Source organism: Octopus sinensis, linkage group LG9, assembly GCF_006345805.1.
Source record: "Octopus sinensis linkage group LG9, ASM634580v1, whole genome shotgun sequence".
Taxonomy (NCBI): Eukaryota; Metazoa; Mollusca; class Cephalopoda; order Octopoda; family Octopodidae; genus Octopus; species Octopus sinensis.
The window spans coordinates 65,272,263-65,286,862 of NC_043005.1; the positions used below are offsets into that span (position 1 = coordinate 65,272,263).

Sequence of the window (14,600 nt, forward strand, 5' to 3'; positions counted from 1 at the left end):
CAATGAAATGCCTGGAGCGTTAGAGTGAATAAAATCATCAAAGACATTCATATGCATAATGTAAGACCCCCAAATGACTTCCTTTATTTTTCATCACAACAATTCAAAAGACATTCCAAATACTTCAATACGTACTGGTGAAGTCAATTCCTTGATGTGGATGAGGGCAGGGTATATAAGATTCTTTCCCAGCAGCAGTCTTCGGCCAGCATGAGAGCGTGTCCCACATTGTATCGCAGGAATCGTTTGTGTCATCTGAAATGAAAGAATATGAAGATTCAATTATTTTTTGCTCTCATTAAAAGTAATACACACACGAAAGGTTACAGATTGGTTTCGATATTCACCTAAACAGGTTGTTTAAAGAGACCAATACGCTAAAATAAATGAAAATGTCATTAAGCAAAGTTATAGCTGAATTTCTGCATGCGCGCAGACATACACACATATACAACACACACGAGCGCGCATACACACACATACACACACACTAAATGTGACTAGGGTACTAAGAAACACCTACATTGCTAGAAATAAAATTGAAAATGCTCTAATGCTATAGTTAAGGCACATGAATTGAAAACATATACAATAGCAGGGACCTGAATCGTCCGAAAAATACCGATTGAGAATTCATAATACTGGCGTCAGTTTCGACATTTTCCGATGCTTCATCAGTGTAGCCCGCTCGATCTCAGCTTTTTGCGGACTAGCTTCTCCATTAGTATATATGTTTTTTCTCATGAAAATTAAGGGCTGATTTAACACTTCATTAACGTTATTCTGTTATTTTGTTTCAGTCATTTGATAGCGGCCGTGCTGGAGCACCGCCTTTAGTCGAAGGAATTGAACCCAGGTCTTATTCGTCTTAAGTCTAGTACTTATTCTATCTGTTATTTTTGCCAAACCGCTAAGTTACTGGGACGTAAAGACACCTACATCGGTTGTCAAGCATTGGTGGTGGGACAAACACAGACACACAAACATATATATACATATATATATATATATATATAAACGTCAGGCTTCTTTCAGTTTCTGTCTACCAACTCCATTCACAAGGCTTTAGTCGGTCCAAGGCTATAGTAGAAGACACTTGCCCAATGTGCCTCTGCCAAGCAATGGGACTGAACTTTGAACCATGTGGTTGGTAAGCAAGCTACTTAACACACAGCCACTCCTGCACCTATACATAAAATAAATATAAACAGCAGGCTGCAATGTTTAAACTAAAAGGGAGAATTATAATTGTCACAAAATTTAACTAGGCTGTTAAGAAACACCTACAATGCCAGAAATAATAGCTAAATGCTCTAATGCTGCAATTTAACGCACATGGATGAAACAGGGATCATAATCATCCGGAAAGTGCCGATAAAGAATTCTTAATACTGATGGCTAGAGTGCACTACAGGTAACCTATAACCCAGTACAGACTGTAAAATGCTGAGGTCGTCGGTAACAAAACCGGCACCACCACCCTACATGCTCCACACACAAAGCCTTCATAATGAGATTGGGATTTTTAATACCTGCAGAATGTGGAACAAAACTTGTTGAATTCAGTTAACAGGCGTCAAGTAATGTGTATATACATGCATGTGCATATATCTGTAAACATAAGCATACATGCAGCCTGCAGTTTTATAAATTTTTGGCGGGCTTTTTTAGCTGTTTGTTGCTAGTTTAAAGTGCTCAAACATTTAAAAGGTGCTCTTCCTCTTCTTTTTCTTCTTCTTCTTCTTCTTCTCCCCCTCCTCCTCCTCATGCTTCTTCTTCTTCTTCTTCTTCTTCTTCTTCTTCTTCACCACCGTCATCATTTTTAAATTCTACTTTCTTTTCTACTGATTGCCCTTCTAACATACATCACTCCTCAGATTAATGATGCGTTAGTAACCTGACCACTTATCCCCAGCCTCGTGTTTTAATGACATGGTTAAATTCTTCTTGGCATTCCACAACTTTTAGAAGCGACGGCATTCAACTTAGTTTATAACATAACAACATTCATGAACTTTAATTATAGATGCCTATTACTATAAGTAAGCGTGCATTATTATAAATTTTTTACTCGCTTCATACATTTCCTTTTAAAAATACTTTTATGTATATTTATTTCCTTTTACTTTATTTACTGTGACTACTGCCTTGTTAAATGAGATAATACATTAAAAGTGGCACACATAGACTTTTACGTTCATTAGCGTTGTGAATAGTTATTGAGTTGGTAATGTGTGAATGGCTCAAAAACTCTGTGCATTCAAGATGAAGAGTTTTTAGAAAGCTTATTCGGGATGAGGTATTAAAAGTATTAAAATTATGGATATATAAGATATATGATAGATTCAATGTCTTATCAATATATGACTTCAAGATGCCATCGTCCACAATATCTTTAATTAGGCATTATGAATGTATTAGTCACATTGTTGGGTGCTTATTCAACTTATATATTAATGTTGTGTGGGGGAGTGTCTCCTAGGAATTTTGAAGAACCCTTTACTGACTGATCGTTCTTGTTAAGATGTAGAGTAGGTTACAGTAACTAATATTTAAATGGCTATTGCAAGTTTCTGTTTTTTTACAAGGTTTCTTTGTATATTTACTAATCCTTAAACTCACTTCTACATACAGCAACATTATAATGTCCCATTTGTTCTAGTTTGGGTTATTGAACTCTGCATAGAATTCGAGTGTAACTACAATCTAATCGTTATAGAAATCTTATAAGAAATGCCCATGTCTTTAACACATACCAGAGAATTTTATCGGCAAGAGTAAAAGAAATATTCAAGTTTAAAAAATTGGCTAAAACCAGATGTCTGAATATTTACAAAATTGTTTCACTCTGACCATATGACTTTAGTTCGGTTCAGAAAATATCTTCCATCTCAGAGCTGTGCAAGCTGTACACTGTATACTCTTACCAAATGCACATTTGATAAAAATATTAAGATTCATGGGTACAGAAAAATCTTCTATGTGGTTGATGAAAGACTTGAACCCTCCAGCGATTAAGATCAAGTTGAATGCTGTTGGACTAAAGCTGATACTGGGAATATATGGTAGGTATTTTATAGAGCCAACGAACATCAAAATGTGTTCCTGAATAATGATTACTTATAAATACAAACACTTTTGTCAGTTATGAATCAGCCCAGCCTAACAATAGCGAAGCTTCTTTCATCCGTGAGAAAAAGTCAGCTTTATTTAGAACAAAGAAAATTCAAAGAGTATCGAATGTTTGTATATTGTTTGCAGATTCAATAGATGCAAGTCATTTTGCTTTACCAAGCTACATCCTTATAAGAAATTTAAAGAAGACTCGTAACAGTCGTTTCCTGAAGAGAGCAGTTCCATAGGCTGTCAAGAAAGAAGAGTTGAATATACAACAATCTACCATAGACATTCTCTCTCAACTAAGAGAACGCTTTAATTGAATAAAGTAAACACTGTTTAATTACCTGAACAGAAACGTCGAGCAATCATCCGATTTCAAGAGAAGTATAGATGTGGAAATTCTGTGCAACAATGACCTACTTATACACAGAATCATAAACCTATCGTTAACATATTTAAATATTGCAAGAAACGTATATGAATATCTTATACCGTTCATATCGAAGACATAAGAGAAGTATTGTTATTCATAGTAATACAGTGAATACTTTACGTGTAATTTATGCAGTGAGCTGTTTTATTATTAAATAGTACAATTTTCCATAAAAGGCAACATCTGTCTGGCGTCAGCCAGAAAATATTGCAAGAAGCGTATATGAATATCTTATACCGTTCATATTGAAGATATAAAAGTAGTATTGTTATTTATAGCAATACAGAACATACTTTAAGCATAATTTATGCAGTGAGAAGTTTTATTATTAACCAGTACGGTTTTCCATAAAATGTCACATCTACATCTAGTATCAGCCAGAAAAGCATATTATCCCTACACTACTCTTGGTAGTGGCAACCAAATCTCAGGTAACCAAAGCAACAAATTAAACCTTGAAACCGGTCGCACAATGGGTTTCGAAAGACTTGAAAATAATATTGTTTCAGTGGAAATGGTACAACTCTCTCACGGAATAAATGGTATGTGTCCGTCACTATAAACCAGTACAGGGAGTCGTGCGTCAGTCAGCAAAGGTACGAGTTCGGTGTGCACCCGAATCTCTGTGTTAATCGCTTTTGTTAAAATCCTTGTCATTCCGTCGAGTACTCTTGTTTATCTGATTGTTGAAGGCTTAGTGCCTATTGTTGAATTTTGTTGCTGTTTTGCCTGTGGACTTGTGTATTTGTTTTGTTTTCTTTCCTCCATTTAGGGGCGAAGAGACTTTATGGTTGACGCCTCCAGAGGAAGTAACCAGCAAAACGAGAAGGAGGTCAGTGGTATAGAGAACGCTGTCCATAACCAATAAGAAAATAAAGATGGCATCAGAGGAAGCCATTGAGAAATGTATGGAAGAAGTGAAGAGTGCTGCGATATGGCACTGTAGAGGTGAAGCTTGCCACCGAAGAAGAGGCAATAAATCACTTCTGCTGACCTATTGCGGCAAAAGAGTTGCAAGAATTAGGATCGGCAGGATGCCACCTGAAATCGAAGAAGCGTGGCTGGTGGCAGCCGTGATGTACGGAACCAAAAGTTAATCCAAGTTGCAAGAACGAAGAAAATAAATTAATGGGGTCACGGCCTGGAAATGGTTATCCAGGTCACCCAGCAAGACTTGAATGAAATAGCAAAAGAGGTGTTGTTGCCTGAAGATACAAAGCTGAGAGTGGTGGTAGAGGGAAGACCGCCTACCTGCTACCACTGTGGAGAAAAGGGGCACATTAAAATAAAGGAGGAGGGATGTGCCGAAATATCGAAAAGGAAAGGAAAAAAACGGGAGATACACCTCCTAAAAGTACAGCGAAGAAGAGGAATAACAGCAAAACAGAGGAGATTATACAGGAAGCACACAACACACAAGGTACACCCACACAGCATAACATCCAATAAAAAGGAAACTGCTCCAGATAGTCCGAGTTCACCTTGTAGACAAGCAGACACACGTACAGACAGGCATAACACACAGTCCTGCAAAAGCACCAGCCCCCTTCTCAAAACAAAGCATACATAATGACATATTCTAAAAGCACGGCGACAGCGAAAAGTCATCAAGTTCAAATCAGTGATTAGAGTTAAATTGCCGGCAGAAAAGTACACAGAAAGCACAAAGTGCCTATTGATAGTCAGGGAAAGACACGCTAAATTGAGGGAATTATTCGGTTCGAACACCGACCCGTTAGGAATGGAAATGGAGTATGATATCCTATCTCCAGTCGTAGACTTTAAAAAGTTAACACCATATATAAACTGGTAAAAAACTGTAAGTAAATTTTAATATTATAAAAAAAAAGATAAAAATGTTATAACATCAAAAACAGTTAAATGTAACCACTCGAGAGTGGGGATCGAGTGGCCATTTCACCTTCATTTATAATTCATTCCCATCCATTTGTTTTATGTCCCCATTTTGTATTGTATTGTCTGTCCTTGTGCTGTCCCTTCTGTGTAGGGCCCTGGTGGTCAGTAAAGAAATTTGTCGTGTGTTAGACGCTGTACGAGTTCTCAGTTGGAGTTAAGTGTCAGTTACGCGCTATAGTCGAGTTCTAGTCACAGTCAAGGTAGACGGTTCAAATTTGGTGTCTTGCAGAGTTATCAGCAATAGCACGATAGACGAAGTGGTGTATTACCATTCCAGTATAGAAGAGATGCATTGTATCTGATACCAAGAAAATATCGTGGCTACTAGAGTAGATACGACAGCTACAAACACAACAGTGGCCAAACATTATAACTATGGGAAACACCACATCATAACAGTGGCGACGGGGATATAACAATTCACACGGACGACGTTGAAAAAAATTCCCACGGAAGAATTTTATAAAAAAAACACACGTGGAGAAATTATCAACTCGATAGAGGAGTAACAAACGTTTTGTTGTACACGAAAAATCCGTAAAATCGTAGAAAACATTTTGGTGGGTTTAGCTGAGTTGGAAAAACAGCAACAACAGCTCAAAGAACAGACCAACAACAACAGATGTTACAGTAACAAATGCTACAGCTAATGAAGTTGGAAACAAAACCTGAAAATATGTTTTTGACAGACCATGTAGCCATTTCAGTAAATGAATCTAGATATGAAGAAGGAGCCACCTTCGAGGCATATCACCGAAGATTTGAACAATTTTTTGAAAAAGAATGTCAAAACTGGACTGACGAAATGAAAACGCGTCTAATTTTCAGGAAACTGTCGATAATAGAGCATGAAAAATACAGTAACTTTATACTACCTAAAATATTTTAGCTACACAATTGACATTTTATGTAAGATGTTCAGTGAAAAGATCTCGTTGTTCAACATATATTGGAAGCGTTTGAACATTGAGAAAAGCGATGACGAAGACTTCACTACGTATGTAGGTGGAGTGAACAGGGAGGGAACGCGAGAGGTTTAAACTGGATAAACTAACTCCAGATTCGTTCAAATGCCTGATTTTTGCATAGGAACTTACTGATAAAAAGGACGCAGAAGTCAGAAGGAAAATGATCACAAAGCTGGAAATGAACCATGATATAACCCTGCAGAAACTTTCAGAAGAATGCGATATGATATTAGAAGTAAGACATGGTACATAGGAAATCCAACGCAGAGATTGTTTCCAGGTAAAACAAGTGCGGAAGAGTTTGAAGACGGAAAATATGTTTCACAAAAAGTACGATATACATCAGGATGTAAATCCATGTATAGCATGTGATGGTATGCACTTGAGGAAAAATTGTCCATTGAAAAAAACGGTGTGATTTCGTTGCGGGAATACAGGACATATGAAATTGCACTGTAGAACTAAAATGGCGAAAATTTGGAACAAGCGAGAAAAATAAAATAGTTTATCATCAGTAAAACAAGTTAGTACAACGAACAGAAAATTCGTCAAGGTGAAAATCGAAACTACAAGTGTCAAAATGCAATTAGAAACGGGTAATGACATCAATATCATAAATGAAAAAACATGGAAACAAATAGCTAAGCCGAAATTATTTAGATCCAATAAAGCAGCATGTGGTGTTACTGGAAGGAAATTATATTTTATCGGCGAATGCGTTTGCAATGTAACTTTTCGAAGTAAAACAAAAAGGGCAAATATTTGTGTTGAAAAATCCCTAAACTTATTTGGAACAGAATGCATGGAGTTATTTAAAATGTGGAACACCCCCATAAGCGTTCTCTGTGGAAATGTAGTTGGGGCGGTCAAAGGCTCGAGTGAAGTTGAAGAACTGAGACAAAAAAAAGATAAATCATTTCCCAATTTTTTTTTCTTGAAGGATTTTTCTGTTGCACTAAAACAAAAGTGAGGATTGCTGTAAAAGAAAGTACAACACCTATTTTTAGGCCCAAAGAGAATGAAAATACACCAAGTCGTAAGCATATATTCAACATGTGACGGTGTACTGATGTGTTGCGAAAGGGTAATGATACCGGAGACACTACAAAGAAAGGATGTTGAAAGAATTTCACATTGGGCATCAGGGGATTCAAGGAGGAAAGTGCTAGTGCACAGTTATGTATATTGGCCAAAGATGGATAAGGTAATGAAAAACTTGGTAAAATGTTGCTAGAGATGTCCTCTGATAGTGAAATTGCCTACTAAAAAATGGGAGCCTTGGCTACAAATAAAAATCCCATGGTCGATATTACACATCGATTTCGCGGTTCCATTTAATGGTAATTACTACTTAGTAGTATTTGACAGTTATACAAAATGGCCCGAAGTTGTTAAGTGCAAAAGACCAACCTCCTCAACTGTAATAAATGTTTTGCACGAATAATTCACAAGATTTGGCATCCCAGGCGTGATTGTGTCTGATAATGGAACACAATTTGTGTCCAGTGAATTTAGAAACTTCTGTGAAATGTTCACGGTAGAACATATAATGATAACGCCTTACCATCCTAGATCAAATGGACAGGCAGAACGTTTTGTTGATACCTTTAAAAGAGAATTAAGAAAAGCCAACAAGGAAGTCTCAAAGGAAGTCACAAACGAAGTCACTCTTCAACAATTTTTAAGAATGTACAAGGTGACACCGAACCCGAATTCACCAAAAGGTTCACCAGCAGAACTAATCTTCGCAAGGAAGGTGAAATCAGTTTTTGATAAGCTGCTACTGGCGAGGAAAGAAAGATTATTAGAAAGGACATGTGAAAGTTTTTCAAATTTTGTGATAAGATGTACATGGGATTGTATAAAAACGGAAAACTGTACTGGGAAGAAGGCGAAATTACAAAGTGCATAGGACAAATGATGTATGAGATAAAAACCAAAAAAGGCATTGAAAAAAGACTCAGAAATCAATTAAAGGAGAGATTCATAGAAAATGAACCAAACAGATTGGAAGTACGTATGGAATGGCTGTATGACACATTCCAGGTACCAACACCTTTACAGGTGGTTGAACACACGCGTACAAGTGGAAGAAAAATGAATAGACGCCTAAACAAAATATTAAGTTGTACAAATAAAGAGAAGGAGCAACTCAAGAAAGGGAGGTGGGGCTAATAAAGCAAAATAAAATTACTTGCTTCCCGAACAGAAAACAAAACAAAAGGGGAGGTTGTGTAGGGGAAAAGGTACACCCCTCCCACGGGACAAGTGGTATGTGCCAGCCACTATAAAGTGAGACGACGTCAACCACTACAGGGAGTCGTTTGTCATGTTCTCAGTTGGAGTTAAGTGTCAGTCGAGTTCGAGTCACAGTCAAGGTAGACGGTTCAAATTTGGTGTCTTGCAGCGTTATCAGCGATAGCACGTTAGACGAAGCGGTGTATTACCATTACGCTATAGAAGAGATACACTGTATCTGATATCAAGAAAATATCGTGGCCACTATAATAGATACAACAGTTACAGTCACAACAGTGGGCACACATTATAACTGTGGAAAACACCATTTCATAACAAATAATAAGGTTATAATGCAAATATAATTTTCAGAAAACCTATACACGTCTTTAAAGAATCAATAGAGTTAACAGTTATACTTACATATACACACACATAATTATTACAAATACACACACTCATACATACGTGTATGCATGCGTGTATACATATGCATATGCGTACTGGAGTGGGCACGGTATGGCCCAATCTTTAAGAAGTTCGCTTTTCAAATGTGATATCCTGAGTTCGGTCCGACTGTCTTTCATCTTAGGCACGAGTTACATTCAACTAGTATCTGACTGACTTGTTAGTGAAATTGGTTTGAGGAAAACAACATGGAAGCACGCTAGACGTATTATACCAACAATTCAAAGGTCCAACTTCAGTTTATAACAAGGTGGTTTCCCCCCGCCAATTATGTTGAGGGTACACATGTTTTCAGTATTCTTACACTTAAGGGATTCAATGTGACTAGATTTCTCAAACAACTGAAAAACCATGGTCAGAAATTCTGACAAAGATCTGTCCTATTTGTGTGTGTGTGTGTGTCTGTGTGTGCGTGTGTGTGCGCATATATATATATATATATATATATATATATATATATACATACATACATACATACATACATACATACATACATACATACATACATACATACATACATACATACGAGGAGGTACTGAATAGTTCCTGGCTTGTAGTAAAACAAAATATAGGAGGATCGATTAATTATGATTTAAATCAACATATTCCCCTCTGAGATTCACACACTTATCGCTGCAGTTATGTTTTTCTAAGCCTTAAGAAGGCTTCGGAGAGTTGGGCTCCCAGTCAGGCATTTCGCAATACCTATTTCTTTACTACCCACAAGGGGCTAAACACAGAGAGGAGGAAAGTCACTAGCCCCTATCTACACACACAGATACTTACACATTCTCACATACACACACACGCACGCGCACCTTCGTTTTGGGATTACCAATACTTTATTATCTCCCCTTCTTTCTACCTATGCTATCAATCCTGCTTGACCGCGAATTCCACAAGTTTTTTTCTCTCTCTCTGTTTATTTTCTCTTCTTCTTTTCTGTTGAAGAGCCTAGGCTCGAAACGTAAAAGACCTCACGTTCCCAAGTGTCAAACTAATACACCGGCTTGTTGTTCTTCGTCTTTTTGTTTTTAAATATATATATACATATATATATATTATATATATATATATATATATATATATATATATATATATATACGTATATATATATATATATATATATATTATATATATATATATTCATACATACATGCATATACATACAAAAATACATGATCTACATATAGATGTGCATCTAACTATAGATAGATAGATAGATAGATAGATAGATAGATAGATAATAGATAGATAGATAGATAGATAGATAGATAGATAGATAGATAGATAGATAGATAGATAGATAGATAGATAGATAGAGTTCATATATATCACATTAAAGACAGGGAACAATAGAATTGTGTATTTTATGGTACGTCATTTGAGACGTCCGTATCGTGCTTCAAAACTTTGAAATTGCATTTTAACGCCATAAACAACTCCAGTTACCCACGTGTGATGAAAGTGTGTTCTTACTGACTACGTTTGATCTTTAATTCATAAATTCCTATAACAAAATCTATTCCTATGTTCATGTGTTTGTTTGTTAGTTGAGCGGTAGATTATTTAATATGCTGACAAAATGCCGACTGTATGTTTCCGAAATATTTTCTAAATAACCATTTACTTGCTGTAGTGAGCAAATATAATTTTACAATTGTATGATGTTCCACTTCGGAAAATTAGAATTTCACCTTTCACATGATTCATAAAGGTGGTAGCTAATAAGACAAAGCCTATTTAGATCTCTCTGTATTTACAATCACACACACACACACACACCACACACACACACACACATGTACATATATGTATGTTTGTGCGTTTGTACTTGTACGTCGTATACATTACCTACATGCATGCATATATATATATATATATATATATATATATATATATATATATATATATATATATATATATGCATATATACATACATATATGTATATACCTACATATATATGTATATATAGATGCATATATGTGTACAGGACATCAAAAAACGTGTAACACAATGAGAAACAAAAACAAAAACGTAGAAACGAACTTTTTTCGAACAACGAAAAAAAACAAACAGAGAAACAAGACATACAACATAAAGAATATTTCCCTTCTTCAGTTGTCCCAGCTTCAACTACTCCACATTATGAAGGCAAGGACAAGACGCGACGTCGTTGAAACAGTCCTTCCCGTAAAGCAAATTAAATAAAATTTGGGATTTTTTGCGGGGGTTGAAAGTGGTAACAAGCACAGAACAGTGAGAACAAAACAGTAAAACCAATAAAAACGTAAAAACAGTAAAAGACAGAACAATGAGAACAAAAGAGTAAAAACAAACGGTAAGGGCTGTTAAGCTAAGACGATGGGAAAATTATTCTGAACGTCTAGGAAGACGAGCTTATGAAGGAGACAGTATAAGCACGATTAGTCTTTACGAAGGTTGTGGGTAGAACGGTAGATTCTCTTTCGTCACGTGTCAGTGACGAGAGAGTCGAGGAGGAGGAGTGAGGGAGGTGGACGGTGAAGGGTAGAGGAGAAGAATAGGGAAGGGTGGGAGAGAAAACCAGAAATGATGAAAAACAACAGGGGGAGAGAGATAGAAAGAGAAGAGATAGTAAAGATAGAAGAGTGCGCATCGTAATTATTAAGATGAAACTTACTTGGAAAAGGATGCGTGGCGTTCGATCATATAATAATATAAATAATATATGCACATATACATACATATATGTACATACCTACATATATATGTATATATACATGCATGTATGGGCACAGGACATCAAAAAACCGTTGAACACAATGAGAAACAAAAACATAAAACAAAAACATAGAAACGGACGTTCTTTCGAACAACGAAAGACAAAACAAACAGAGAAACGAGCCATGTAACGTAAAGAACATTACCCTTCTTCAGTTGTCCCTAACAAAGCCAAGGCTGCAAAAAGTTCACTTTATATTTCACGGTTGGCGACCAGGCTTGCTGGGTGTGCGAACAACAATACAGGGGAGGTGTATACAGCAGGCTACTCTTCAGACCAAGGATATTTTGATTAAATGACAGTTTACATGGCTGCAAGAAAGTATATGTTAACGCATGTCTGATTCAATCAAACTGAATCTTCTTACCACTTCTGAGGTTCCGCTCGCTATGAAACATATGTAGTCCGGATTTCACCTATTCCATTCTGTAACTCATGTATATATATATGCATATATATATATATATATATATATATATATATATATATATATATATATATATATATATGCATATATATATATGCACACACACACATATATATATATATATATTATATATGCATATATTTACTTCCTCTCCCAGGTAGACATATTCTCTCACCTCCTCTATTTCATCACTGCCGATCACCATTCGACCTGTTGGTACGTTGTCTGACCGCACGAACTTTGTTTTCATGCGGTTCATCTTGAGACCTACTGCATAAATTTTGATGTCGAGCTCCGTCAGCATGGTCTGAAGCTGATCCATGTTTTCAGCGATGAGTACGATGTCGTCAGCGAAACGGAGGTGAGTGAGGAGCTCGCCATTGATGTTGACACCACCTTGCCATTCGATGCCTCTGATGATCTGTTCGAGACATGCAGTGAAAAGTTTGGGGGAGATTGTAAATATGTGCCGGGATATCAAAAAGGAGATCTCACGGAGAGTAACGGCCGGATGGAAGGCGTTCAATGGCATAAGGGATGTGCTCAAGAGAAGGTTGGACAGGACCACCCGCGCCAATCTCATTAACAGTGCAGTTCTGCCTGCAATGTTATATGGTAGTGAAACATGGGCTACCACAAAGAGAGAAGAGCAAAGACTGATAACGGCTCAAAGAGCCATGGAAAGGTCAATGCTTGGTATCTCGTTGAGAGAGCACATAAATAGCAACATCATCAGAAAGAATTCCGGCGTGAGAGATGTCATAGCAGAGTATACTCGCAGCAAGTATAGATAGGCTGGACACGTCGCCCGGCTCACCGATAATCGGTGGACGCACGCAGTTGTCGAGTGGTACTCGCGTGAGCGGAAAAGACCACCCGGAAGACCTCCACGACGGTGGAGTGACGATTTCAAGAGGACGATTGGGATCACGTGGATGAAAAAGGCGCGATCTAGAGAGGAGTGGACAGCGTGCTGTGACCAGCGGTGTCAAATGGACGTCTGACGGACTGGTCGGTCAAAGTGATCAAAGTGATATGCATATATATGTATATATATATATATAATATATATATATATATATATATATGTATGTATATACACACATATATATGCATAATTTAATCATTTTAAATAAATACCACTGGAAAAGTTTTTTTACAGATTTTTTTGGAGAATTCTCCACTCCCACCTTATTTCTGCATCATATACTATGAAAGGCAGATTTTCTCTGTCTGTGACTATGTTTGTTTGCTATACGATTGTACAATATAGAATTTCTTCAATTGGAATTTAGCTATGATTTTTCGAAGTAGATTCGATTGGGTCATGGCATATAAATTTTTTTCAATTTGACCCCCAATTAAGCAAAAATTCGATAAAACTCAATATTTTACGATTTGCCTCTCTCATTTCAACTGGTTTACTCCTTCTATTACCACACTTTCTGCTACTTTCTCTTTGCAAGTGTATACCACTCTCATATTCTCTTTCTACCACTCTTAAAAATACATTCAACATCACACATTCTGTTACTTTCTCTTATTAATGCTTAAAGCACTCCTCAAAACAAAAGACAGAGAGGAAACAGAGAAAAAAATAAATACATAACGATTTACTCCTCACACACACACACATAGACACGCAAACATATACATCTACTTTCTCTTTGAAAACCACTCCTCAAAAACAAGACAGAGAGGAAACAGAAAAAATAAATACATAACGATTTACTCCTCACACACACACATAGACACGCAAACATATACATATATGACAGTGAGAAACACAAACGTTTCAAACAACTACATACAAACACTCAAACACACACACACTCACGTGTGTGCTTGTTATTAGTAAAAAAGGCGCCAAACACAATTCACTTTCTCATTCGAACACATTTGCAAACACACACCAACAATTCAATTTTATTTCCGGACAGACAACATAACACTATCAACTTCATACTACCACAACAACATTTTTCTTTATCCTGTCAAAACCTCATTGATCCTACACTTTGGAAACTAAGCAACAGATCATTTTATACAACAACAAATTTAATCATAACGCCCATCAATGAAAACATCTCCACCACTGTGTTGTGATTCATCTATTCAGCACCACTACAGTCTTGCCGGTCTGACATATGGTCAGTAGATGCTATTGTTCTATATTTTATAAATTACCCATATTTACTTACCCATGCTTCATTCCCCTCTTGCCTACATAGGGAATCCATTCTCTTTTAACACAGCATGAAGTT

The 14,600-nt window shown here is 36.7% G+C and overlaps 1 protein-coding gene across 1 annotated transcript in view; it reads right to left on the minus strand.

Moving 5' to 3' along the window:
* Positions 1–14,600, minus strand: part of LOC115215927 (corticotropin-releasing factor receptor 2-like) — a 365,649-nt gene that overhangs the window by 219,766 nt on the left and 131,283 nt on the right. The window contains exon 2 of the mRNA XM_029785287.2: positions 136–255. Coding sequence (XP_029641147.2) covers positions 136–255 — 120 coding nt within the window. The remainder of the gene's footprint in view (positions 1–135; positions 256–14,600) is intronic.